At 40.7% G+C, this 22,775-nt stretch overlaps 2 protein-coding genes across 2 annotated transcripts in view; both read left to right on the top strand.

Annotated features, from left to right (window-relative positions):
- Window positions 1–12,610, top strand: part of xpo4 (exportin 4) — an 82,957-nt gene extending 70,347 nt beyond the window's left edge. The window contains exons 14-24 of the mRNA XM_078174659.1: window positions 3,894–4,053; window positions 4,879–5,048; window positions 5,391–5,565; window positions 7,266–7,472; window positions 7,716–7,802; window positions 7,979–8,159; window positions 8,297–8,418; window positions 8,824–8,954; window positions 9,417–9,534; window positions 10,092–10,184; window positions 10,940–12,610. Coding sequence (XP_078030785.1) covers window positions 3,894–4,053; window positions 4,879–5,048; window positions 5,391–5,565; window positions 7,266–7,472; window positions 7,716–7,802; window positions 7,979–8,159; window positions 8,297–8,418; window positions 8,824–8,954; window positions 9,417–9,534; window positions 10,092–10,184; window positions 10,940–11,137 — 1,642 coding nt within the window. The 3' untranslated portion in view covers window positions 11,138–12,610. The remainder of the gene's footprint in view (window positions 1–3,893; window positions 4,054–4,878; window positions 5,049–5,390; window positions 5,566–7,265; window positions 7,473–7,715; window positions 7,803–7,978; window positions 8,160–8,296; window positions 8,419–8,823; window positions 8,955–9,416; window positions 9,535–10,091; window positions 10,185–10,939) is intronic.
- Window positions 12,611–15,839: 3,229 nt separating this feature from the next.
- On the top strand, window positions 15,840–20,795 carry eef1akmt1 (EEF1A lysine methyltransferase 1). The gene is made up of 5 exons (XM_033617041.2): window positions 15,840–15,947; window positions 17,243–17,437; window positions 18,540–18,622; window positions 19,626–19,915; window positions 20,297–20,795. Exons 2-5 carry the CDS (start codon window positions 17,306–17,308, stop codon window positions 20,425–20,427), a joined length of 636 nt encoding a protein of 211 aa, XP_033472932.1. The 5' UTR covers window positions 15,840–15,947; window positions 17,243–17,305; the 3' UTR covers window positions 20,428–20,795.
- The last annotated feature ends 1,980 nt before the right edge of the window (window positions 20,796–22,775 follow it).

Genomic DNA, 22,775 nt, shown 5'->3' on the forward strand with positions numbered 1-22,775 from the left:
TTCACTGCAGTTTCTGGCTGTTAAATGAATTTCTTTGCTACCAAGAGTTCATGAGCTATTGAGCAGTGTGTTCCTCCTTTGTTGGGTTTCAAGGCGTCATAGGGGCTGAGACTACTGAAAAGTTACTTAGTGGCACACGGCATTGAGAGCTGGAAGGTCGACAGCTTGAGTCTCCAAACTAAGAAGAAGAAACTACGTGTAGGTTGGGTGAAAGAGGAATTTGACATTCAGTAGCTGTTTTTCCATCAACAACACAAGACTTTGTGGACGAAGGTCTCAGGTTTGAATTTGTGTAACAGAAAGAATGTTAAGCAAAGCATCTGTGAAAATGTCATGCAGCACATGTTCGAAAAGTATTTTCGACACTGAAATTGACTCAAGAACCAGGCAAACGCTGTCAGATAGATGGTTGATGGTATGTCTTTGTGTCGAGGAGTCCTTGACAGTTTATTTCATCTTAACATACCCACCTCCATATAAACTTCCAGAATAGACTTCCTTGCTGTCGGAGGCTGGTTGGACTTCTAAGTGTTGTCACAGTTATTATCCTATAAAGCTAAAAGGTGGGTCAGTGCCTTCACGTTCACACCCAAACACCATCTGAATGTGCAGCCAGTAAAACACAGAAACAAACACCCTCTCACTGTGGTTTGGTTTAATGTGGTTTTAAGACCAACATGCGGTGCATGTGTCTCAGGATGACAAACACTTAAACACGCACGGGGTAAAAAACAGCTTAATAAAACTGTCACTACTATAGCATGAGCTCTCTTTCACACAGACATGGAGGTGTTTCTCTCACACTCCTGAACCTGAGAATCTTCTGATGATAATAAGACAGTCCAACCTCACAGGGAACAAAAATATAAGTGGGCTGAGGTGTCCTCTTTATATCCCCTCAAAGCTGGAGCAGGCAGAAACTAGGAAAGGCTACAGAATGTGAAAATGCACCCTCCTCCAGCAGCTCTCCTTCTCTCTTCTAAGCCCCTCCCATCACAAGACCACAAGCACATGTACGTGCTTCATACAGTAACCCCGTGTTTCCCATACATTGATTTATTTAATCTTATTTTATTGGAGTGTTGCTCACAGCTCATTCACTCAGCCCTTCTTTGCCCTGCTGTCTCTGTTTATCAGATAACAAATGAGACAGGAATTAGCTGCTAGACACCCCACGGTCACTCCGCCTTGCTCCCCACCACTGTGGACTGCTTCCCCAGGCAGAGAGTGGGCAGCAGCTTGGGAGATGAACCTTCAGTTGCAGGCTGTAGCAGCTTGAATTTGGCCAGCACCAGGTGTCACAGTGTGTAACAGCAGCAACAGAAAGTTTGCTGATCGGGCAGGGAGTCAGGGCTGTCTGGTCCCCTGGAGCTGGGGTTTGTGCTGCCTGGATTTAGGTTGCTGCAGCTGCTGACTGGAGGTCCATCTCTAGAGCTGCTGCCTGCTCTCCTCCTAGCGAGGTGGTCTGTGGCTGTGGGAAGTGAGGCGGAGAACACACTGTGACTCAAGGCTCTAATTAATGTTAGCTACATAAATGTGAACTTGAAGTCGCAACTGTGAGGCTTTAGCTCCAGTTAGCAGAAGGCTAAACTATTAGCAACATTTTCTCTACATCTCCAAAACACTTATCCAATATTGAAACATGTTTTTATGTCACAGGCTGATTTTCTGAAGCCTAAAAAAAGAAGTTTAGTTTTCTCTCAGACCTCTTGAATTAAACCATGCTTAAAGTTTATTAAGGGATTTTTACCAAATGAAGCCAAAATTGAGCTGCCTATCCCAGTTTTGATATTGTCAGTCAGACATAAAAAGCAATTTGTAGTCAGCCTGGGTTCTGGGAAATTGTGATTTTACCATTTTCTGACTTTTAATATATTAAATTATTAATCAGTTAATCAAAACATAAAAAGTGAGATTTATTGGTAATGAAAATAACCCCAAGTGCAAACACCCCAGCACTGCCCGCTATTATAAGTTGATAAATAAGGAGACGTCCAGGTGCCAGCTGCAGGTTAGAGTCAGAGCCTCCATTTCTTTTCCCAAACACAGTTTCAGCTCTGAATGAATTTGCTGCTGCAGTTAAACATTTTCTTCTGTGTCACAGCTCAAAGTGACAATAATGTATCCGCAGGACGGTCGAAGAAGTTGTTGATCGATAAAAGTTATTGAACAATTTTTTACCCGAGGGCTGAGATTTCTAACTTCCAGACTAAATGTTCAGACAGTACTTTCCTTGTGTTACTTTCCTTCCGTACGAGGAGAAATATGTGTTTATGGTAATTTAAATGCCTCTCCAGTTGCTGCAGTGCATGCTGGTCCATCTCTGCTACTGTTTGGATTAGAAGTTGTTCTCACAGTGTGCGTGTCCCTGTGAGGCTGTTGAACAACAGCACAAAATGATGCTGATAAAAATACACCGACATTATAATGAAATGGACTCTGGGTAGCAGAGCGCATCTCACTGCTGCTATCAGACAGGATTTATCTTTTCAACAACAATTAATTGTGCAGCCCGACAGAATGTAACTGCGGTGTTAGAAACGTTGTGCAGTTCAGGGATGTTGGCAGCTACACTGTATGCAGGCGCACTTGTGTGTGCACAGATAATCACAGTGACGACAATAGACAGTCACAGTAGCCAGTGACATTGTCTGTTGAAGGTCGTTGAGCCCTGTGTTTTCTAGATTGTTCATTATGTCAAGGAGTGTGTGTGTCCAGTATGTGTGTGTGAGAGGGGGATGACGGCAACGACAGAGGATTGCTGAGATGAGTGGCCGATGGCGTCAGGTTTCCTATCAGCGAGCGTCCGACCCCGGCCCCGTAAATGTCAGCGTGGTTTTGTTTTCTGCAAACAATGTGAAACTGTGCACTGTCCTCGACGGAGGGGATGGACCTGTAAGCTGCTTTAAGCCCTCTGTCTCTCTGTCCTTTATATGCTCTGTGTGTGTCTGTGTTTGTGTGAGTGAGAGATGCACTGATTTTCTTGGCCAAGTTTCCATTTTAGGAAAGTGTGACCTGCAGATTCCTCTGATTTTCTTCATTTTTAAGAACTATGATTAACAACGGAGTCTTTTTCACCTAAACCACGTTAACGAGGCTACATTATTATCGCCGGTTGTGGAAATCAAAGATAACATCAAACAGCATCACATAATTGCAGCACACGGTGTCAACAGTTTTCAAAATTATCTCCCTAATACCGTGAATATATCACCAAGTATTATTTTAGTTTTCAGGTAGTTTTTGTGTATTGAATCACTGCATTGAACAGGTGCAGTGCTGCCACATACACTCTGCTTCTACAGTCACCTCACCCAGCAAATCTTGACCACCTGCACACCTGGATTGTTTTTTGCCTCTACCTTTAGATTTGATCACTTTTAATTTTAATTCAGTAATTCAGCTCCTAATCGGTAGTTCATGTTCGGCACATGGGAGAAGTCGCAGCTAGTTGCAATCTGCACTTCTCACTGCTAGATACCAGTAAATCATACACACTGTTCCTTTAGATAACATTTACATTTTTTCCCAAACTGCACCAGGTTACATTTCTTTCTTTCACTCAAACTCAATATAAAAAAGTGCTCTCTTAGACTTATGCGTATGTCGTGATGTCGAGGTCAAAATTATATAAATTCTTTTCAGTATTTGAATCAAAAGCTGCTCCTTTATTTTTCTCTCTGCTGAGCTATTCTTGTTACGACCTTGTTTATATCATCCAGTCTATTTCAGTCTTCATTCCTCTCATCCTTTAGACTACTCACCTTCCTGCTCTCATGTCGTCTCACGGTTTCATCTCCTAACCTTTCAGTTTTCTACCTGCACGGACTTCTCTGCCATCTCGTCTCCCATGTTTCACTCCAGCTACTTTCTTTTATATTCTTCTGTCACAGGTTGCTGTCGGCGGTGTTGCGGACGTCAGAGGTTGAGTCCAGGGCGACGAGAGCGAGTCTGACAGAGCTGCTGAGCCCTCAGATGGGAAAAGACATTGTGTGGTTCCTCAGACGCTGGGCCAAGACGTACCTGCTGGTGGATGAGAAGCTGTACGAGCAGGTATGAGCTGACGTACCTCCACATGACATCAGATACTTTAGGCATGTAGAAATCACGGTCGATCGGGTTATGTGAACCTCATATATCCAAATCCTCACTCGAAGGAAAAAAAAAGTGTTGAAGAGCGTCGTTCCTGTGGGCTCCAGCAACACTAAACCCCTGAGCTTGCCTGAGAAGGACTAAATGCACAAAGCGGCTATTTATAAATATCCCATGGAGAGAGAGACTCACTGCAGCCTGTTCTGTTTTGTTCTGAAAATGTCGGCGTGCAGCCTCGTTCTGTGGACGATAAACCAGGTGCAGACTGATAAAGGAGGAAATACAGTGAGTGACAACAACCCTGCCCACATTTACTGTTTGTGGTGGAAACACTAGGGTCTAGGTACCATGTCTGAAGGGTTATACTTGGCTCCGAAGGTACCATACTGAAAGTGTTTGGTGGAAACGTCACCATGCTGCTGCCGTGTGTAGCAGACTATAAATTCGTGGTGCTCCCATTGCAATGAAATAACAAAATGAAATGTTTTATGCAGCTGCACTTGTCGCCATCTTCCACATGTTGTTTTTGTAGTTCTCTGCTGGTCGACAGTCTTCTTACTTTGGCTTTTAACAGCAGACTAGAACACCTGCAGGCGTGTACGCAGCCCTGTCAGGTCCGAAAGAATTGCATCCTCAGTACCTAGGATACTGAAAAAAAACGAGTACCGTCACTTTTTCCAAGTTTTGGCACTGACTTAGTACCAAAGTAAAATTCTCAGTCAGCAGTCATTGTATTTTTTCCCCATCACAACAGTTAACCAGATGTTTCTCCTCATCTCTCTTCAGATCAGCATCCCCCTGAGTACAGCGTTCGGTGCAGACACCGAGGGGGCCCAGTGGATTGTGGGGTATCTTCTGGAGAAGGTGATCAACAATCTGTCAGTTTGGAGCTCAGAGGCTGAGCTGGCCAACGACACCGTGGAGCTGCTGGTGACACTGGTGGAGAGGAGAGAGAGGTGAGGACAGAGGCGATGTAGAGCTGCAACAAGAACATGAATTTGCAATCATTTTTATTATCAATGAATTGTTATTTTTAAAGACTGAATAGGTTTAAGCCTCTTTGCTTCCTTTTGATATTAGAAAAATATAAGAAGAGAAGTCTGATTGATCTGTTTACCACATAAACAGCCTTGTTGTCTGGTGAAATGACAAATGGATCGTATTGTGTTAAGATATTGAGAGTGCTCAGAAGATTTTGGGAAACATCTTTTCTTTCAGCCAAAATTAAAACATGTAAGTGGATCCTACCAGAGCACAGACTCTAACAGACACTCTGCCTCCTCCCTCTGTCCGTTCAGGGCGAACATCGTGGTGCAGTGTGAGAGCTGGTGGAACCTGGCGAAGCAGTTTGCCACCCGCAGCCCTCCCCTCCACCTGCTGTCCAGCTCCGTGCAGAGGACGCTGATGAAAGCTCTGGTTCTGGGAGGCTTCGCTCACATGGACTCTGACGCCAAGCAGCAGTACTGGGCTGAGGTAAGAAATGAAATGTGTAAAACAAGGCTGGAATGATGGTAGGTGCTTAAAAACTATGTATTTCTCTCTTACTGAGAGCTGCAGTAATCCATTAAGGTGGAACATCCAACAACCAGAGTACATGACTTAAACTACATTAAAACAATACAAGTCTTCCTCAGAGCTCTGCAGACTCAAGTCTCATCAGAGGAGGAGTGATGGATGCAGTCGATAATATTCCCCCGTCGAGTCTTTTTCCCGGGTGTATAACATGATCCTTTTTGTGATCCTGGAGGCCTTTTGTCTTAATAGGCTGACAGTAGTAAATGGGGGTGCAAAGCCACAACGACTCCAGAGTAATTAGGGGGGGTGTTACGAGTGAGACGGCAGCTGTTGGCTCCTGCAGCTGCTTTGTCTGAACTTGGAAGGCTCTGCTGGAGGAGATGGACCCAGCAACTGATCAAACACTCCTTTGTTACGTCCCCACATTCCTCCTCTCTCCCTTACATGCACCGAGAAATCACTTTTATCCTCAAGTAGCTTGGATTTAGTTTGATACGTACAGTTTGTTATAAGTGAGTTCAGATAACACAGTTTAAGGGCCTGACACAATGAGCAGACGGTCTACTGTCAGTCAGTGTTTAGCCATCAGTGAGCATCTATCACCGTCATCTTTGTGGTGTGTCCCGCATTGTTGACACTAGCCGACCATAACTGCTGTTTTGCGGTCAATTCAGTATATCAAATCCGTGTTGGAGACAGTGGAGTCCATTGTTGAGAGGAATCACTGATTGGCAGTTCAGCTGAGCTCGCAAGAAGAGAAACAGAAGTGAGGAACGTAAACAAACAACTAATGTCAAGAGGGAGTGAGACCAAAACAAACTTGTTACATTAGGAAAGATTGTTTGATTTAGCCATTGAGCTCTTCAGCAGAAACGGTTTGTGTTTGTTTTCATGCATAGTAAAATATATTTAAATCAGGAGAGACTCGTTTTTATCGTAAAAAGAGTATTAATTAACTTGCACATAAGAATGAAAAATGTGGAAAGTCTCTGGCAATTAGACCCCGTCGAGATGGTGTGATTTAAGGAGAGTGATGGATCTATAGTTGAATAGACTAATAGACGCAGGTGGTGGTTTGAATCGTTTGAAATTACGCTGAGCTTCATTTAGTCTTTAAATATCAGGTTTAACTGTCTAACTAGCGTCTTGTATCCGTCCCGTTGGTCTTCAAGTTTCCCTTTTCTTTTTTTTTTTAAATGACGAATACAGACTACCACCACCTGCTGTAATGGAGAGTTACTTCCTCTTATGTAGGGACAGAACATATGTGCTAGTTGGCCGTTGGTTGTAGTGTTTGTGGTGTGTTAAAGTGCAGCTTTTTTTGCTGAGACAATGTGAGGCGACAAAACAGTCAGCTTTCGTAGTCACCAGCTCTTTTATGTTGGTTTGGTGTGTCTGGGCTTTTAGGCTAAGATTAGTCAGAAGTTTCAGTCTGTTTGGCTGCAGGTCTGCCATAAAACCATAATAATTTTTTAGATGTTAAATACGTAAAATGACTATTATGTCTTTTAAGTCCTGCCAGAAGAGATTAATCGCCCTTGACAATTACTGAATTTTCTCCAGGCTGCTTCAATTTGGAGACCGATTCAAACACATTCGGGGCAACAGTCCATTTTGATTCATGAATAACCAGACGCTCCTTGTTTCTGTCCGTCCAGGTGCTCCACCCTCTCCAGCAGCGTTTCCTCAACCTCATCAACCAGGAGAACTTCGCTCAGATCAGCCAGGAGGAGGCCGTCAAACAGGAAATCGTCGCCACGTTGGAGGCGCTGTGTGGCATCGCAGAGGCGACGCAGATCGACAACGTTGCCTCGCTCTTCTCGTTCCTCATGGACTTCCTGTCCAGCTGCATCGGCCTCATGGAGGTAAGAGCGGAGTTAAAGTGGAAGGCAGCCTGTGTGATGGTGTTCGATCTGATTTGATACGTAGCGTTTAGCTTGAAAGACAAGTCAACAAAACTCTGGATACAGTTCATAGGAATCTAAAAATATCTTTACACTCTAAAGTTAAAGTAATACGATGCAAGAGGCCTTAAAATGTTGTGATTAGAGTCCCTGTAAATATCTACATGACACATACATATGTCAGCTGACTGTTTTGTCGTTCAGGTCTACAGCAACACGCCGGAGACGATTAACCTCATCATCGAGGTGTTTGTGGAAGTGGCTCACAAGCAGATCTGTTACCTGGGAGAGGTGAGTTACACGTCTTAAATGTACCTGCAGATAAATTCAGTCATCACTGAAATTGAGGGCCCTTAAAGCCCTTAATGATTCCTCAAGATTTAGATGAAGGTTGAATGAATTAATGAAAAAAGGCCTGTGTGGCTGTCTGAGATTTTAACTACTACCACTTCTGTCCCCTCATCCAGACGAAGTCCATGAAGCTGTACGAGGCGTGTCTGACGCTGCTGCAAGTCTATTCCAAAAACAACCAGAGCAGGAAGCGAAGCGACGCCACAGCGGAGGAGGACCAGTACCAGGACCTGCTGCTCATCATGGAGCTGCTCACAAACCTGCTCTCCAAAGAGTTCATCGACTTCAGCGACACCGGTGAGTCTGCTCGATGTCTCTGCCTTTAAATATCCACTAAAATGAGAATATCAGAGCAGAGGACTTCTCCTTCTTCTTCTTGTTCATGTTGCCTCAGGTGCTTGAGATTAAATTTTCAAACTGCTGTGTGTTTCCAGACGAGGTGTTTCGAAACCAAGACCAGGGAACGCCGGCGTCCAATCGGACAGTATCAGCAGCAGATGTGGTTCTTTATGGTGTCAATATTGTTCTCCCTCTCATGTCTCAGGACTTACTCAAGGTAAGACTGCAAAACGTTGATGTTTTTTAGTGACAGATTTACGATCCAGGTTTGAGCTGCAACAATGAGTCAATTAATCGAGTATTTGATCAACAATTTCAAGCAGAAATGTGATCTTTCGGGTTCTCAAATGAGGATTTGCTGCCTTTCTTTGTCTTACATTAAGGAGGGTTTATTATTTTTGGGTTTGGAAATTTTGGTTGGACAAAACGAGACATTTTGAACACGTCATTTCAGGCTCTAGGATATTGTGACAGGCCAAACGATGAATCAAAAACAGATCTACAGATTTATTGATAATGAACGTAATCATAATTTGCGGTGCTACTCCAGGCTCCACATTTCTGGATCTGTTTCAGTGACATGTTGTGTGACCTGCTGATCTCGTTCTCATTGTTTTCCCAGTTCCCCTCCCTGTGTAACCAGTACTACAAGCTCATCACCTTCATCTGTGAGATCTTTCCAGAGAAGATCCCACAGCTGCCGGAAGACCTCTTCAAAAGCCTCATGTTCTCCCTGGAGCTGGGAATGACCTCGTATCCTCCCACTGCCTGTGTGTGTGTGTGTGTGTGTGTGCATAATTTGTGGATGGTGTTGAGCCTCAATATCTTTTTGGTACTGACCAAAATGTGGTCGTAACACAGAGTATTAAAATCTTTCAAGTACGGAAAGTTGGCAGAAATGTTTGCTCAGACTTGTACTCTTCTTTTCTTTCATCTCTGATCAGACAGTTTCTGAGAACTTTGGTTTCTTTTGTTAAATGGAAAACACATGAACTACACCAATATTCTCCTCTTTTCAGGTAAGTCACCATGTTGTAAACAGACTAGAAATTCTATTTACAAAAAAGTTATTCCACACAGTAAAGTTGCAGGCGCTTGGATGTACAGAGGATATAAGATATTTAAAAAACCCAAATGTTTTAATGTAGCAGCAGAGAAGAGTTTCACCGATTTTTGAGTGAACTGTTGTGTAGTTTCCTTAACGTGTGTGTTCAGGATGAGTTCAGAGATCAGCCAGCTGTGTTTAGAGGCTTTGTCTCCTCTGGCTGAGCAGTGCGCGAAAAACCAGGAGAAGGACACGCCTCTCTTTATCGCTACTCGTCACTTCCTCAAGGTAACCACACCTGTTCACTGCAATAAAGCATGTGCATACATGCACACTCTACCCTCAAGGGCGTAGGTATAAAAAGAGGTGTCTCATGCTTTTTTGTGATGCATGTTTTTATGTTATATGTTGTTCATGTGTTTTTTTCCCTCAAGGCAAAAAGGTTTTATTAATGTGAACGTAATGATACAAATTGCTAAAAAAAAAAAAAGAGCCACATTTGAGGAGTTAAAATACTGAAAGCTGAAGATTTGTAAGACACAAGACAGTTTGGGACACATCATCATGTCATTCTCTTTCCAAGAAGTCACTGCACCTGTCTGAGAAACAGTCGGCACATTTTTCCCCTCAAAACTACAACATGTCAGTTAACTGATGGTATATTATGGTATCTCCTCTAACTCTCGGCAACAAAGAATAAGTTCATTTGCTAAAATGTGAAATTATTTCTTTAACAGTGTGCTATTGTAAACTGTGAAAATGTTCTTGCAACATTTATTTGGACGTACTCCTCTGTGTTTTAATAACTCTGCTCACACCGTGTGCTGCGTCCTTTGTGCCCCCAGTTGGTGTTTGACATGCTGGTCCTGCAAAAACACAACACAGAGATGACGGTGGCGGCAGGAGAAGCCCTCTACACACTCGTGTGCCTGCATCAGGTGAGTGAAGAACACAGACATCCTGAGGCTCCAGTAAAGGTGTCCTCTGGTCAAATACAGAATGATTGTACTCTGGTCTTTGCTGACATTTAGACAGACAGATAGAAAGTTTCCTGCTCTTAACTGTTAGGACACCGAAATATAACCTGTCAGACGTCTTCATCAGGAGGCAGATAAATGACACCAGAGGCCCTCTAGTGGTTGGTCTGTGTCATAGCACATAACTGAGCCCTCATTACCACAACACTTGTTAAAGGCATCACAAATAATAAAATATAACATTCATAAAATTTGTTTTTTGTCAGCCATCTAACAAAAAGCCATCTACAATGTTTCACTTTAAAGTTGTCCTCAGTGAATGAGTGGTCTCTCTCCTGTCCCAAAAATCTGGTTTCTTGATTTTGATTTTTTTTTTTTTTTATCTTTATTGTTTTTATTTTTGACCCATTCAGTACGTAGTGTTCAGTTATTACATAGAGCTCAGCTGATATTTGTTTTGGTTTTGCCTCCCTAAAAGCGTTACAGATTGTTGTCCTGTCTGCTGTTACTTATCTTAACCAGCAGTGACCACTAATGTCCATGATTTACCCCTGACAGTGTGTGATACTAGATACGTGTCTCTTTTGTTGTACTCATGATGCATTCAGGGACATAAAGTTTACCTCACACTGTTTCTGCTACACATCAGCCAATGATATCAGCTCTCTTATTTAATGTCTGGACCCTGAGGTGACGATCTGTTTGTCCTCTGTCAGGCGGAGTACTCGGAGCTGGTTGAGACTCTCCTCTCCTCACAGAGAGACGCCGTCATCTACCAGCGGCTGGCCGACGCCTTCAACAAGCTGACGGCCAGCAGCACGCCGCCCACCATGGACCGCAAGCAGAAGGTCGCTTTTCTCAAGAGCCTGGAGGAGTTTGTGGCCAACGTGGGCGGCCTGCTCTGCGTGAAATAACCACTGGAAACTCTGACTCCGCCTCAGATCATCTTTTCTCTTTGTTTTGTTTTGGGTTTTTTTAAGCAACCAATCAAAAGACGCCCCCGCTTCGTCCCTAAGAACTCTGGGTAGAAGAGGCAGCTGGAGGAACTCTCTGTCTCTCTGCCTGCCGAGGGATCCATCTCATGCCTGAATGTTTACCCCGTGTTCACCTCCTCGGATTTCTTTTTTTGGTTTCTCTCCCCGCCCCTCCAGCATGATCGACAGACCCGATGAAGATGATAATGATGATGATGATGTGGTTACCATGGAGACTGAAAAGACGGACTCAGTCTGAGGATCCTTGTGACTGATGTCACTGAGTATTGACCATCATGACGATGAGAGGAGGCGGAGCAGCGGTGGCTGATGTTGCGGCGTCTCTGCCTCCTCCTCCACCTCATGTACCTGGAGGCTGCACACACACACACACACACACACACACACACACACAGAGTGATACTGAGGGTAAAACAAGTTGTTGATTTTGAAAATTGAAGGATTTTTTTTTTCCAGTGTGAGATTTTGTAGTTGAAAGTATTAGAGGGGCCATTTTGTTTCAAGAATGCCATGACGACCACACACACACACACACACACTTCTTTTTAACAGTGACACACACACACCCCGCCCCGATCCTTCCCAGAGTGCCTTTGTTTTGTTGATTGTTCTGTGTGTGTGTGCAATTTTATTTTGTCTCCATCAACTGACAACAAACTGTGCCTGCCATTCGCCCAGAACACAGCGGATGCACACACACACACACACACACACACACACACACACACACTCTCTCAAAAAATCCACATGCACACACACGCACGAGATGTTGCCATGACAACAGAGGTATGGCTGGCCTTGGCTGTCTTTGGGGCTGCTGAACCGCGCAGCACAGGAGGGCATTTGTTTATTTGTTGGCGACAACAGAAAACCAAAATCAGATTCACTAAAGGGTGTAAATATATATATATAAAGTTTTCAAATCAGAAACCACGAGAGAAATGTTTGTTCAAAGACAAAAACAACAACATGACTGAAATGTTTTTATATGCCGGTGAACGGCAGGAAGAGTTGTATGAGTTGAACATTTTATGAATTCAGATGACGAGGGAGCGACTCTCTCAGTTTTGACCTTTTTGCGGTTTGGTATTTTTTCTCTATTCAGATGGTAGTACTGCGGGACACGCGAAGGCTCGGGGCCTCTAAAGTTTAGCAGATTTAATTTCCAGTAGTATTTTTCTACAGCAGCGCATCACTCTTCAACACACACTGGATTGAAGCAGAGACTGTTTGAGCTGAAGGACAGCAATAACAAACCAAATAAAAAGGAGCAGAGCCACTTGTCGAAGCATTATGTTGGAGACCTCCTCGTTCAGAGCACTATCCTGGTTATTGTAGAATGGCTGTTTTGTTAATGAAGTGTAAAAGTGTACATAAAGTTATTGTATAAAACCTCCTGGCCTCTAATGTTTCCTTTACACCAGTCGTGTCTGTTTTATGAAGCACAGGCCTTTTTCACAGCAGACATTTTGTCTTGTAGCTGGAAGAGCACGGGTGAAACTGAGTAAATTAAGGATGGTTCATTTCCATGAGGCGACCCTGTAAGATGAGCCAGCATGCACAATATCAGTGCCTCCCATAAATGGAATGTAGTCATCATTAGTGTCAGTAAATACACCTGTGCTTTGCCTACTGTGACATGTCAAAATGTCTGCTGTGAAGAAGGTCTATTTTGAGGTACGATATTTTTATTTAATTTATTTACTGTTATTTTTTTGCAGAGACAGCACACAAATTAAAGTAATTACACCTGAGTCAGTTAGCAGCATTCGCATCTGTTGTCGCTGGGCAAGTCGACATAAAAACGACAGAGCAGCAAATACTCTACATAGGACAGCAGGACACATAAATGTCCATCAACGTGAGCTAATAAATGAGTATGATAAATACAATCACTGGTGATGACACAGTTTTGCTGATTGTAGCCAGAGTTTAAGGTTGGTGTTAAACACTGCAAGGCTTCCTGAGTCTCTGATGTTTTTGCGCATGAAATTCCACTTCTTCACAACTTTAACTAAGACAGCAGACTGACGAGAGGCTCTGTGGCGCCCAGTTAACCTCTGCAGATTCTGCGAGAGGCCAGGCAGCCTCCAAGAGAAGAGGGTGCAAGATTGTGATGTTTTAAGCGTCAGACATGCATCAGAGAAGAATAAGAAGTTATAAAAATTGAGGAAATTGTGTTTTTCAGGACATTACAATGATGATGATCCCTTTCCTTTTTATTTGATACTTCTAGGATTTGTTTATAGAGGCCTGGGTGTAGTCACATGTCTCTGTGACCAGATTGTTGTGCAAATGTAAACTGCTTATTAGTAAGTGGAGACAGTGGAGGAAAACCCAACTGTAAAAATACTCTTTCAAGTGCATTAAAAATGTTACCTAAGTTAAAGTATGTAATCAGAAATGTACGTAAAGTATTAAAAGTAAGTGACTGATAGACTTTTGTATATTATCACAAGATAATTATTACTCACGCGTTATGAAAAAGGATTTTACTGTCTTAGTTTGTTGCTGTGGAGCTCATATTGAACTTTTAACTGATTATTTCATGATAAATTAACCTGCTGATTATTTTCTCCATTAATCGACTGTTTGGTGTTTATTCTGAAAATAGTGAAACATCCCAGGACAGTGACCCAGAGCCCAAACTGAAATCTTTAGTGTTTGTTTTGTCCCACAAACAGTCCAGACCTCAACATTATTAAATATAGCATCAAATATAAGCAGCAAATCTTCTTGTTTGTGAAGCTAGAACCATGAAACGTTTTTGCATTTCTGTAAATATTTGCAGATTTTCTGTCAATCGACTAGTGATTCAATAACTTATTGTTTCAGCTGTAGAGCTGCAACAATTAATTAAGTAATCAATTAGTTGTCATTATTAAATTAATTGCCAACTAACAGAGTAATTTTTATATGAAAAAAATAAAAAAAAACTTCTCTCATTCCAGCCCCTTAAATGTAAATATGTTTTCTTTACTCTTCTATGAGTAATACAAGATAAGACATTTGAGGACATTATATTGGACTTTGGGAAACACTGATCAACATTTTTCATAACTTTCTGGCATTCTATAGCCCAAATAACTACTCGATTAATTGAGTAATTAATCTACAAATTAATCAGCAATAAAATAGTCATTGGTTTCAGCTGCACTTGTAAAAAGCTGTTAGGGGAGTTCGATTATTAACAAACATATCGGATGAGCTTTTATGTTTTTATGCAAAAATGTAAACTAATTATCGCTGCTGCACAGCGATGGGTCGGGTCCGGGCATTTTTAGGCAATTCTGAGCAACAAGCAGAAGAATTGGAAGACATTTCGGAATTTAGCAACACAATCTGCCTTTTGCATCAGCTGAGGCTTGAACTCACAACCTATCAATTTCTATCTCCCTGAGCCAATTAGTCAGTGACAATTCATGTGTAGCTTCACAAATTGACTAAGCCAGACATGCAAGTTTAGCAGCCGTCCATGCATGGAAAAGCAGATTTCAAACCACTGTAAAAAAAAAAAAAAGTTATCGAAACAAAAATATGGAAATGCACATATTGCATCTAGACAGCATGGAGATGTTGGTAATTTATTTTAACAATGATTGATTTGCTTCATAAGTGAAAAACTGATGTTTAACTAGTTGAGCTATGTGCAAAGTGAGAAGCATCAGATGGTTTCACACTGAAGTATTGACACAGGATCTTTGTGCAAAGTTTGGTTTCTTTTCAAGCATGAGAAGGCAGATTTTCTAGCAGAAAAAAGTCTTGAAGATGCTGCACAGTGATGAGTCACGCTCAGGCAATTTTAAGCAATAAGCTGGAGCACAAGAAGATGTTTATATTACAATGTGGATTCTGCACCAGTTGAGGCTTGAGCTTGCCACCTCTGGAACCTAAGACAGTCATCTACTGCTCTGAGGTAATTGGCAAGTAGCAACTCAACAGTGGCTTCACAAATTGAGTCAGCCATTCACTGTTGTGTAGGAAAGCAGCCATCCGTGCATGGAAAGGCAGATTTGAAACCACTGTAAAAAAAATTCAGTTATTAAGACAAAAATCTGAAAATACACATATTGCATCTAGACAGAAAAATTGTGGGAGGAGATAGGTTTAAGAAGTTTTACAGTTTTTGAAAAAACAGAGTGATGAACTTCATAATTTTTAATAGGTTTAAATGTACAAAAGTTTCTTCAGTATTGGGGCTACAGTTTGATGAAAGTTGTGAAGTTGTAGCACGTATGGTTGATTTGTTATGAATTTTCAAAGTTTTGAACTTTAGACGCTTGCTGTAGCGCCACCATCAGGACTATTGGCTTGAGTTTACAGCTGAGGATATCTGGCATGAGACTGGACCTTTGTGCAAAGTTTGGTGAGTTTTCACCCATGGGAAGTATGATTTCCTCTGAGGAAGAAGAAGAAAAAGAAGAAGAAGGACAAATACATTACAGTGGAAGACAAGTAGAAAGTGCTATTAAAAAAAAATACTCAGGTAAAGTATTGGCCTAATTACTTAAAGATTTGTACCCAAATACAGTGCTTAAATAAATGTGCCACTGCAGCTAATGTTTGATTTCTCTAACACCTTGTTATGTAATCAGACAGAGACTCGAAGCTGAGTCGTTAGTCCTTCGTCGGACACCGTGCTGTTTGCGATACGTCATCATGGCGCGACTTCTTACATGTGCATAACACAGCAGCGGTGAGGAGCTCACCTGGAGCAGTTTGTGATAAGGTACGTTTATTTTAGTGCCATATTTTGATCCTATTGACTCTAAGTGTGTGTTAATGAGCGGATTCTTTGTCAGTGAAGTTTAATGTGTTTAACTGTCGGCTCATTTACCGACGATCAGTCATTCATCAGCAGTGGAGGAGACAACTCTGGTACAAGTTTAAATGGTGCATTCAAGACTTAAGAACAAAGTACAAACATGTCTGCATCGAAATATACTTTAAGTACCGACAGATAAAGCACAGAGGAGATGCGGGGTTTGATTCTGCCTCGGCTTCACTCCTCCACCATTTGTGACTGACTGCACAGTCCTTCACAGCATTCATCTAACTGATACTAAACTCTGTAGGATTTATGATGACGTCGACTCCACCTGCTCCCCATGATTTGCACACTCTTGCACAATTACCGGTCTGAATTGTCACCATATCCCAAACCATTAAACCCCAGTTAGACCAGTTTCTAACACATCCCTGTATGGAGTCTCCCCCAGGCTGATTGGCTGAGGGCTGAATACTGTAAAACTTTGGCAGCCTGAGTGCAGGTGCAATAATAAACTCAAGACTGTCATAAAGATAAAGATTGTCAGTATTGCAGGGAATTTGGTTGACAAGTCATAGAAACAACTCGGCAATATATTTGACAGTGCTGTATACAGGAAACTGCCAATGTACTCCCATCTGGGCATCGATTTAAGGTCCCAAGAACCAGTCAGAACATGTACAAGAGGTCATATATTCCCTGTGCCGTACAGGCTATGAACCCAGAACTACGGTATCAGGGAACACTACTATCTCTATAAGAAGCAATAAGGGAGGATGTGATAAATAAAAAAGATTAGTATTTGTGTAAAATGCTGTTTATTGCCAGCAACAAAGCGATTACAAAGAACTGGTACAAATCTGAGCCTCCAAGCCTGAAACAATGGACGGACATAAACAAGGAGTTCTTTATAATGGAAAAGATGAGTTTTCCTTTGAGGCCTAAGATGAGAGAAATGGACTCTTTATTTCAGAAGACAAGGACACAGCTTTACTGTGACTGTCTGTGGACAATAAAAGGACATTTAACACGTGGACTCATGAATACTGAACTGCTGTGGCCCCACACAGGGCTCTCTGTGGTGTTTGTGTTTCGTCTAAACATCTAAAAGTACTTTAAATCGAGGTAGTTTTTCTTTATATATATATATATATATATATATATATATATATATATATATATATATATATAATTTTGAATTACTTTATTGTGTAATTATTTGTTGAGTGTCACCACTAACAATATTTATCTTTTAGTTTCAGGTCTCCAGATCCTTGAAGGGCAGCTGCACACTTCCTCTTCGCCGTCCTCGTTCAGCCATGAGTGACAGTGACGACGACGTCCCGACACTGTCCGCTCACACTCTGGCCGCCCTGCAGGAGTTTTACAATGAGACCAGAGACACCACACCGTCAGACCAGTTTGCTGTGGGAGCAGTGGAGGAGGACTGGGTGAGTTCGCTGGTTTCAGTGACAGGAGACAGAAACACTGACTCTGGATCAGTTCTGGGTTTGATTCAGCAGTGGTGAAGGAACCAAAAGACACAGAGGACGAGACATGGACAAGTGTTTTATTGGCTTATCACAGATACATAGTCAACATATAGATTAACTGTAACAGTACAGTTCATAATGCACATAATTGCACATTTGAGGGAACCCTGGTTAAGTCCTGTTACAATGATCAACAGAAAATTGATCACTAACTATTTAGAGAGGTGATTAACAGTTGAAGTTGTTTGTAATGCAAACAAAGTTTCTGAAATGTGAATATTTGCTTTGTTTCATATTATTGCAAATTAAATATCTTTTGCATTTCCCTGTCAGAACCTGCACACTACAGCAGCTGTTCATTCATGTAATTATTTTTCATGCCTTCTCTACTACTACCGCCCAGCTGTTTTACTTTTCTTAAATTTGTATTACTTCTTGTATTTTATTTCCCCCGTATGCAAATGTAATCATACACACGAACACGCATACAATATTTAACAAATTTTCGCAAATTTAAGTGCTGCTGTAAGATATTATTTGAATTATTCTGGCTCTTATTTTACCCCTTTTTTCTGTTGTTCTGTACGTCACATTTTCTTTGTCTTTATTTTATTTCAGCTATTTTTGCTTTATTTTTATCACTTTATCCTTTTTTCTGTTCTGGACATCACCTTGTTTTCTGTCTTTTTTTATTTATATTTATTTTATTTATTTATTTTCTGTTATTGTTTTGTATGTCACCTTGTGTTTTTTGTCTATTCTTGGATATTTTCTTCCCGTTCCTATCATCGTAAAGTCACCACTGTTTTACACTTTCTGTTTTGTATTTTACACTAAAAAAAAAAAAAAAAAGGAAATTAAATATATTTCAGCTTTGGACTGTTTTGTTGGACAAATTTTAAGACACAATGTCACTATTTTTGGTCATTTTATTGATGGTTGAATTGGAAAATTAACTGATAATACATGTAATCTTAAGGTATAGCCCTAAATTAAATGTTTCTGAAGTTGATTAAAGTTTCCACAGTGTCACTGATACGTTTGTTTGTGTTTCCTCCAGCGGATGAGTCAGTTCTGGTACACTGACGAGACAGCGACTAAGTTAGCCGAGGAAGCCATACGTGAAGCTGGAGAGGGAGGCAGGTAAAACCACACACGCACACACACACACACACACACACACACACACACACACACACACACACCTACTACGAAATAAATCACTCTTTGGTTGAACTCATCGTAGCTCCTAGACATGCTGCATGAACTGACTGCTTCATTTTAAAGCCGGGGTAGAGAGAAATCTGGAACCTGAAAACACATCCTCCTCCTGCAGCAACTATTGGCAGCATTTTGTCTCCATCTCTGAAACACTTTGCTGTTTTCACACGTGGTTTATTGTCTCACTCTCTGTTTGTTAAGTCCATCAAACTTTTTGGTTGCTCTGCAGTGTATGCAGATGTTGCCATTGCTGGAATAGCAGCTTCCCCTGCAGGACTCTCTGCCTTTGAATCAGGCTTTTCAAGTCTAGTTTTCTCTCAGTCCACTTGAAATCCAATATTCTCAAAGTTTAATTTGGGGATTTTTGCCCAGTGATGCAGAAATAGAACTGCCTACCCCAGCTTAAATGTGTCATAAGCTCCCAATAAAAGATGAACACACTTTTTTTAACCTTTATTTTGTACATTTTCAATTTAACAAACAGAAGTGTGAAAAAGACACAAGGGACAGAATGAGGTGAGCAAACGCCAGAGACAGATACGTAAGGACAGTGGTGTCAGAAATATTTAACTAGCAAGTAGAAAGTACTAGTACCACACTGTCAAAATACATTGATTGATTTGTTTATTTAAGTATCATGCACATAATTGTGCCCAGCTCACATGGGCTTACAAGACACTAAACTATATCAGTACGACAAGTAGCATAAAATCGGAATACTCAAGTAAACTACAAGGACCTCAAATTTGTGTTTAAGTACAATACTTGAGTAAATATACTTGGTTACATTTCACCACTGACTACAATTAAACCTGCAAAATGGCAGCTGTAGAAGGACGTCCTCAGTTTGTTTGACCACAGAGCAACAAACCCCAAATTTAAGCCTGATCTCTAACATATTTCTTAACGTGTCCTTTCGCTGCAGGATAGCATGTGTGAGCGCGCCCAGTGTGTACCAGAAGTTGAAGCAGGGCGTGGTGGCTGGCTCTGATCGGATATCCGCTGTCGTGTTGGAGTATGACCGCCGCTTTGCCTCCTATGGCGATGACTTCATCTTCTACGACTACAATGAGCCGCTGGCTCTTCCGGGCAGCGTGGCTCCTCAGAGCTTCGACATCGTCATCGCTGACCCGCCGTACCTGTCCAAGGAGTGTCTGAGTGAAGTGGCCAAAACCATCAAGTACCTGAGCAAAGGCAAAGTGCTGCTGTGTACAGGTGAGAGGAGGCGGGGGGCTCGGATGTCTGATGCCAGTTTGTTAGTCTTATGTATTATGAAAGTCACAGAGAGAAGCACCTGTTTTTCTTAAAGATAATTATCTTAAAAATACAACTAGTTATTCAACATTTACTGCAGTTAAGAAGCTCTTCTAAACATTTGGATTAAAAGCATTTCATCAATTGTGAGATAAAAGGTTTTTAACTTTCTGCAAAGTCTGTTTCCTACTGAGCCCAACATGAACCAAATTTGAGGTTGTATTTATGAAAGATTTCCACTAAATTTTAGTGGAGGAATTGAGCTGCAACAACAACTCACTTAATGTTCTTTGAAGCAGCTTTTTACATCTGATTTGGTTTCTGGTCTGTTGTGTTTCACAGGAGCCGTCATGCAGGATTTCGCCAAAGACCTCCTGGATGTGAGAGTGTGCAGCTTCCTACCAAAACACAACAAAAACTTGTCCAACGAGTTTCGCTGTTATGTCAACTATCATTCTCACCTGCTGTCCTGAACCTCTGTCTCATCAACACTGACTGTTCAGAGCAGAAAGAACCAGATGGAGGGAGGACATCATACAGACATTTTACGGCACAGTGCTTTTAGTACTGTGCTCCTGAACTGTTGAGGAATGAATGGATGCGTTATGACCTGCAGTGAAAGTGGACATTTTGTTAAATTAAAAGTGAACTTGGGCTTGTTGATGGGTTTTTACAAAAATGATTGTAAACCGATGGAATTTATTGACGTTGATTTTGGTGAACAGCTTCAGCTGGTAATTGGGCAAAAAACACCAAACATGAAGTGGTTTCAGTTTTTTGTTTCGCTGCTTTACTGTTTTGCATCATTTTAAATAAATATCTTTGTGTTTTGGACTGTTAATCTCTGACTCTATGCAATTGTGATGGACCTGTAACCATCTATTAATTATTTTAAATCAATCAATTAAAGGGGAATACGATATACAATGACTAATGTGTCACAGCTGTGGATTTTTACAGCGACCAAATACTGCATCACATTTATCTTTAAATTTTACTATGACTTTTATTGAATGGCATTTTTATGTCATAAAATTTTTCATTGTTAAGTCATAGTATAGTATTTGGTCCAAAATCATGAAAAAAAAGTCATAGTATAGTATATTGTCCAAAACCATGGGAAAAAAGTCATAGTATAGTATGTCGTCCAAAACCATGGAAAAAGTCATAGTATAGCATGTCGTCCAAAACCATGGAAAAAAAGTCATAGTATAGCATGTTGTCCAAAACCATGAAAAAAGTCATAGTATAGCATGTCGTCCAAAACCATGAAAAAAGTCATAGTATAGCATGTCGTCCAAAATCATGAAAAAGTCATAGTATGTTGTTCAAAACCATGAAAAAAATCATAGTATAGCATGTCGTCCAAAACCATGAAAAAAGTCATAGTATAGTATGTTGTTCAAAACCATGAAAAAAAGTCATAGTATAGCATGTCGTCCAAAACCATGGAAAAAGTCATAGTATAGCATGTCGTCCAAAACCATGGAAAAAAGTCATAGTATAGTATGTCGTCCAAAACCATGGGAAAAAAGTCATAGTATAGCATGTCGTCCAAAACCATGAAAAAAGTCATAGTATAGTATGTTGTTCAAAACCATGAAAAAAGTCATAGTATAGCATGTCGTCCAAAACCATGAAAAAAGTCATAGTATAGCATGTCGTCCAAAACCATGAAAAAAGTCATAGTATAGCATGTCGTCCAAAATCATGAAAAAAGTCATAGTATAGCATGTCGTCCAAAACCATGGGAAAAAAGTCATAGTATAGTATGCCGTCCAAAACCATGAAAAAAGTCATAGTATAGCATGTCGTCCAAAATCATGAAAAAAAGTCATAGTATAGCATGTCGTCCGAAACCATGAAAAAAGTCATAGTATAGCATGTGGTCCAAAATCATGGGAAAAAAGTCATAGTATAGCATGTGGTCCAAAACCATGAAAAAAGTCATAGTATAGTATGTGGTCCAAAATCATGAAAAAAGTCATAGTATAGCATGTCGTCCAAAACCATGAAAAAAGTCATAGTATAGTATGTTGTCCAAAACCATAGAAAAAAGTCATAGTATAGTATGTGGTCCAAAATCATGAAAAAAAGTCATAGTATAGCATGTCGTCCAAAACCATGAAAAAAGTCATATTATAGTATGTGGTCCAAAACCATGAAAAAAAGTCATAGTATAGTATGTGGTCCAAAATCATGAAAAAAAGTCATAGTATAGCATGTCGTCCAAAACCATGAAAAAAGTCATATTATAGTATGTGGTCCAAAACCATGAAAAAAAGTCATAGTATAGTATGTGGTCCAAAATCATGAAAAAAAAGTCATAGTATAGTATGTCGTCCAAAACCATGGAAAAAAGTCATAGTATAGTATGTCGTCCAAAATCATGGGAAAAGTCATAGTATAGTATGTGGTCCAAAATCATGAAAAAAAGTCATAGTATAGCATGTCGTCCAAAACCATGAAAAAAGTCATATTATAGTATGTCGTCCAAAACCATGAAAAAAGTCATAGTATAGTATGTCGTCCAAAATCATGAAAAAAAGTCATAGTATAGCATGTCGTCCAAAACCATGGAAAAAGTCATAGTATAGTATGTTGTTCAAAACCATGAAAAAAAGTCATAGTATAGCATGTCGTCCAAAACCATGGAAAAAGTCATATTATAGTATGTTGTTCAAAACCATGAAAAAAAGTCATAGTATAGCATGTCGTCCAAAACCATGAAAAAAGTCATATTATAGTATGTCGTCCAAAACCATGGAAAAAGTCATAGTATAGTATGTTGTTCAAAACCATGAAAAAAAGTCATAGTATA

This window comes from Epinephelus lanceolatus, chromosome 14 (genome assembly GCF_041903045.1).
Source record: "Epinephelus lanceolatus isolate andai-2023 chromosome 14, ASM4190304v1, whole genome shotgun sequence".
NCBI lineage: Eukaryota > Metazoa > Chordata > Actinopteri > Perciformes > Serranidae > Epinephelus > Epinephelus lanceolatus.

Excerpts from the sequence above, each read along its gene's own strand:
- eef1akmt1 (XM_033617041.2), top strand. The coding sequence starts at position 17,306 with ATGAGTGACAGTGACGACGACGTCCCGACACTGTCCGCTCACACTCTG. Across the intron at positions 17,438-18,539 it reads GAGCAGTGGAGGAGGACTGG|CGGATGAGTCAGTTCTGGTA; the intron begins GTGAGTTCGCTG and ends TGTTTCCTCCAG. Across the intron at positions 19,916-20,296 it reads CAAAGTGCTGCTGTGTACAG|GAGCCGTCATGCAGGATTTC; the intron begins GTGAGAGGAGGC and ends TGTGTTTCACAG.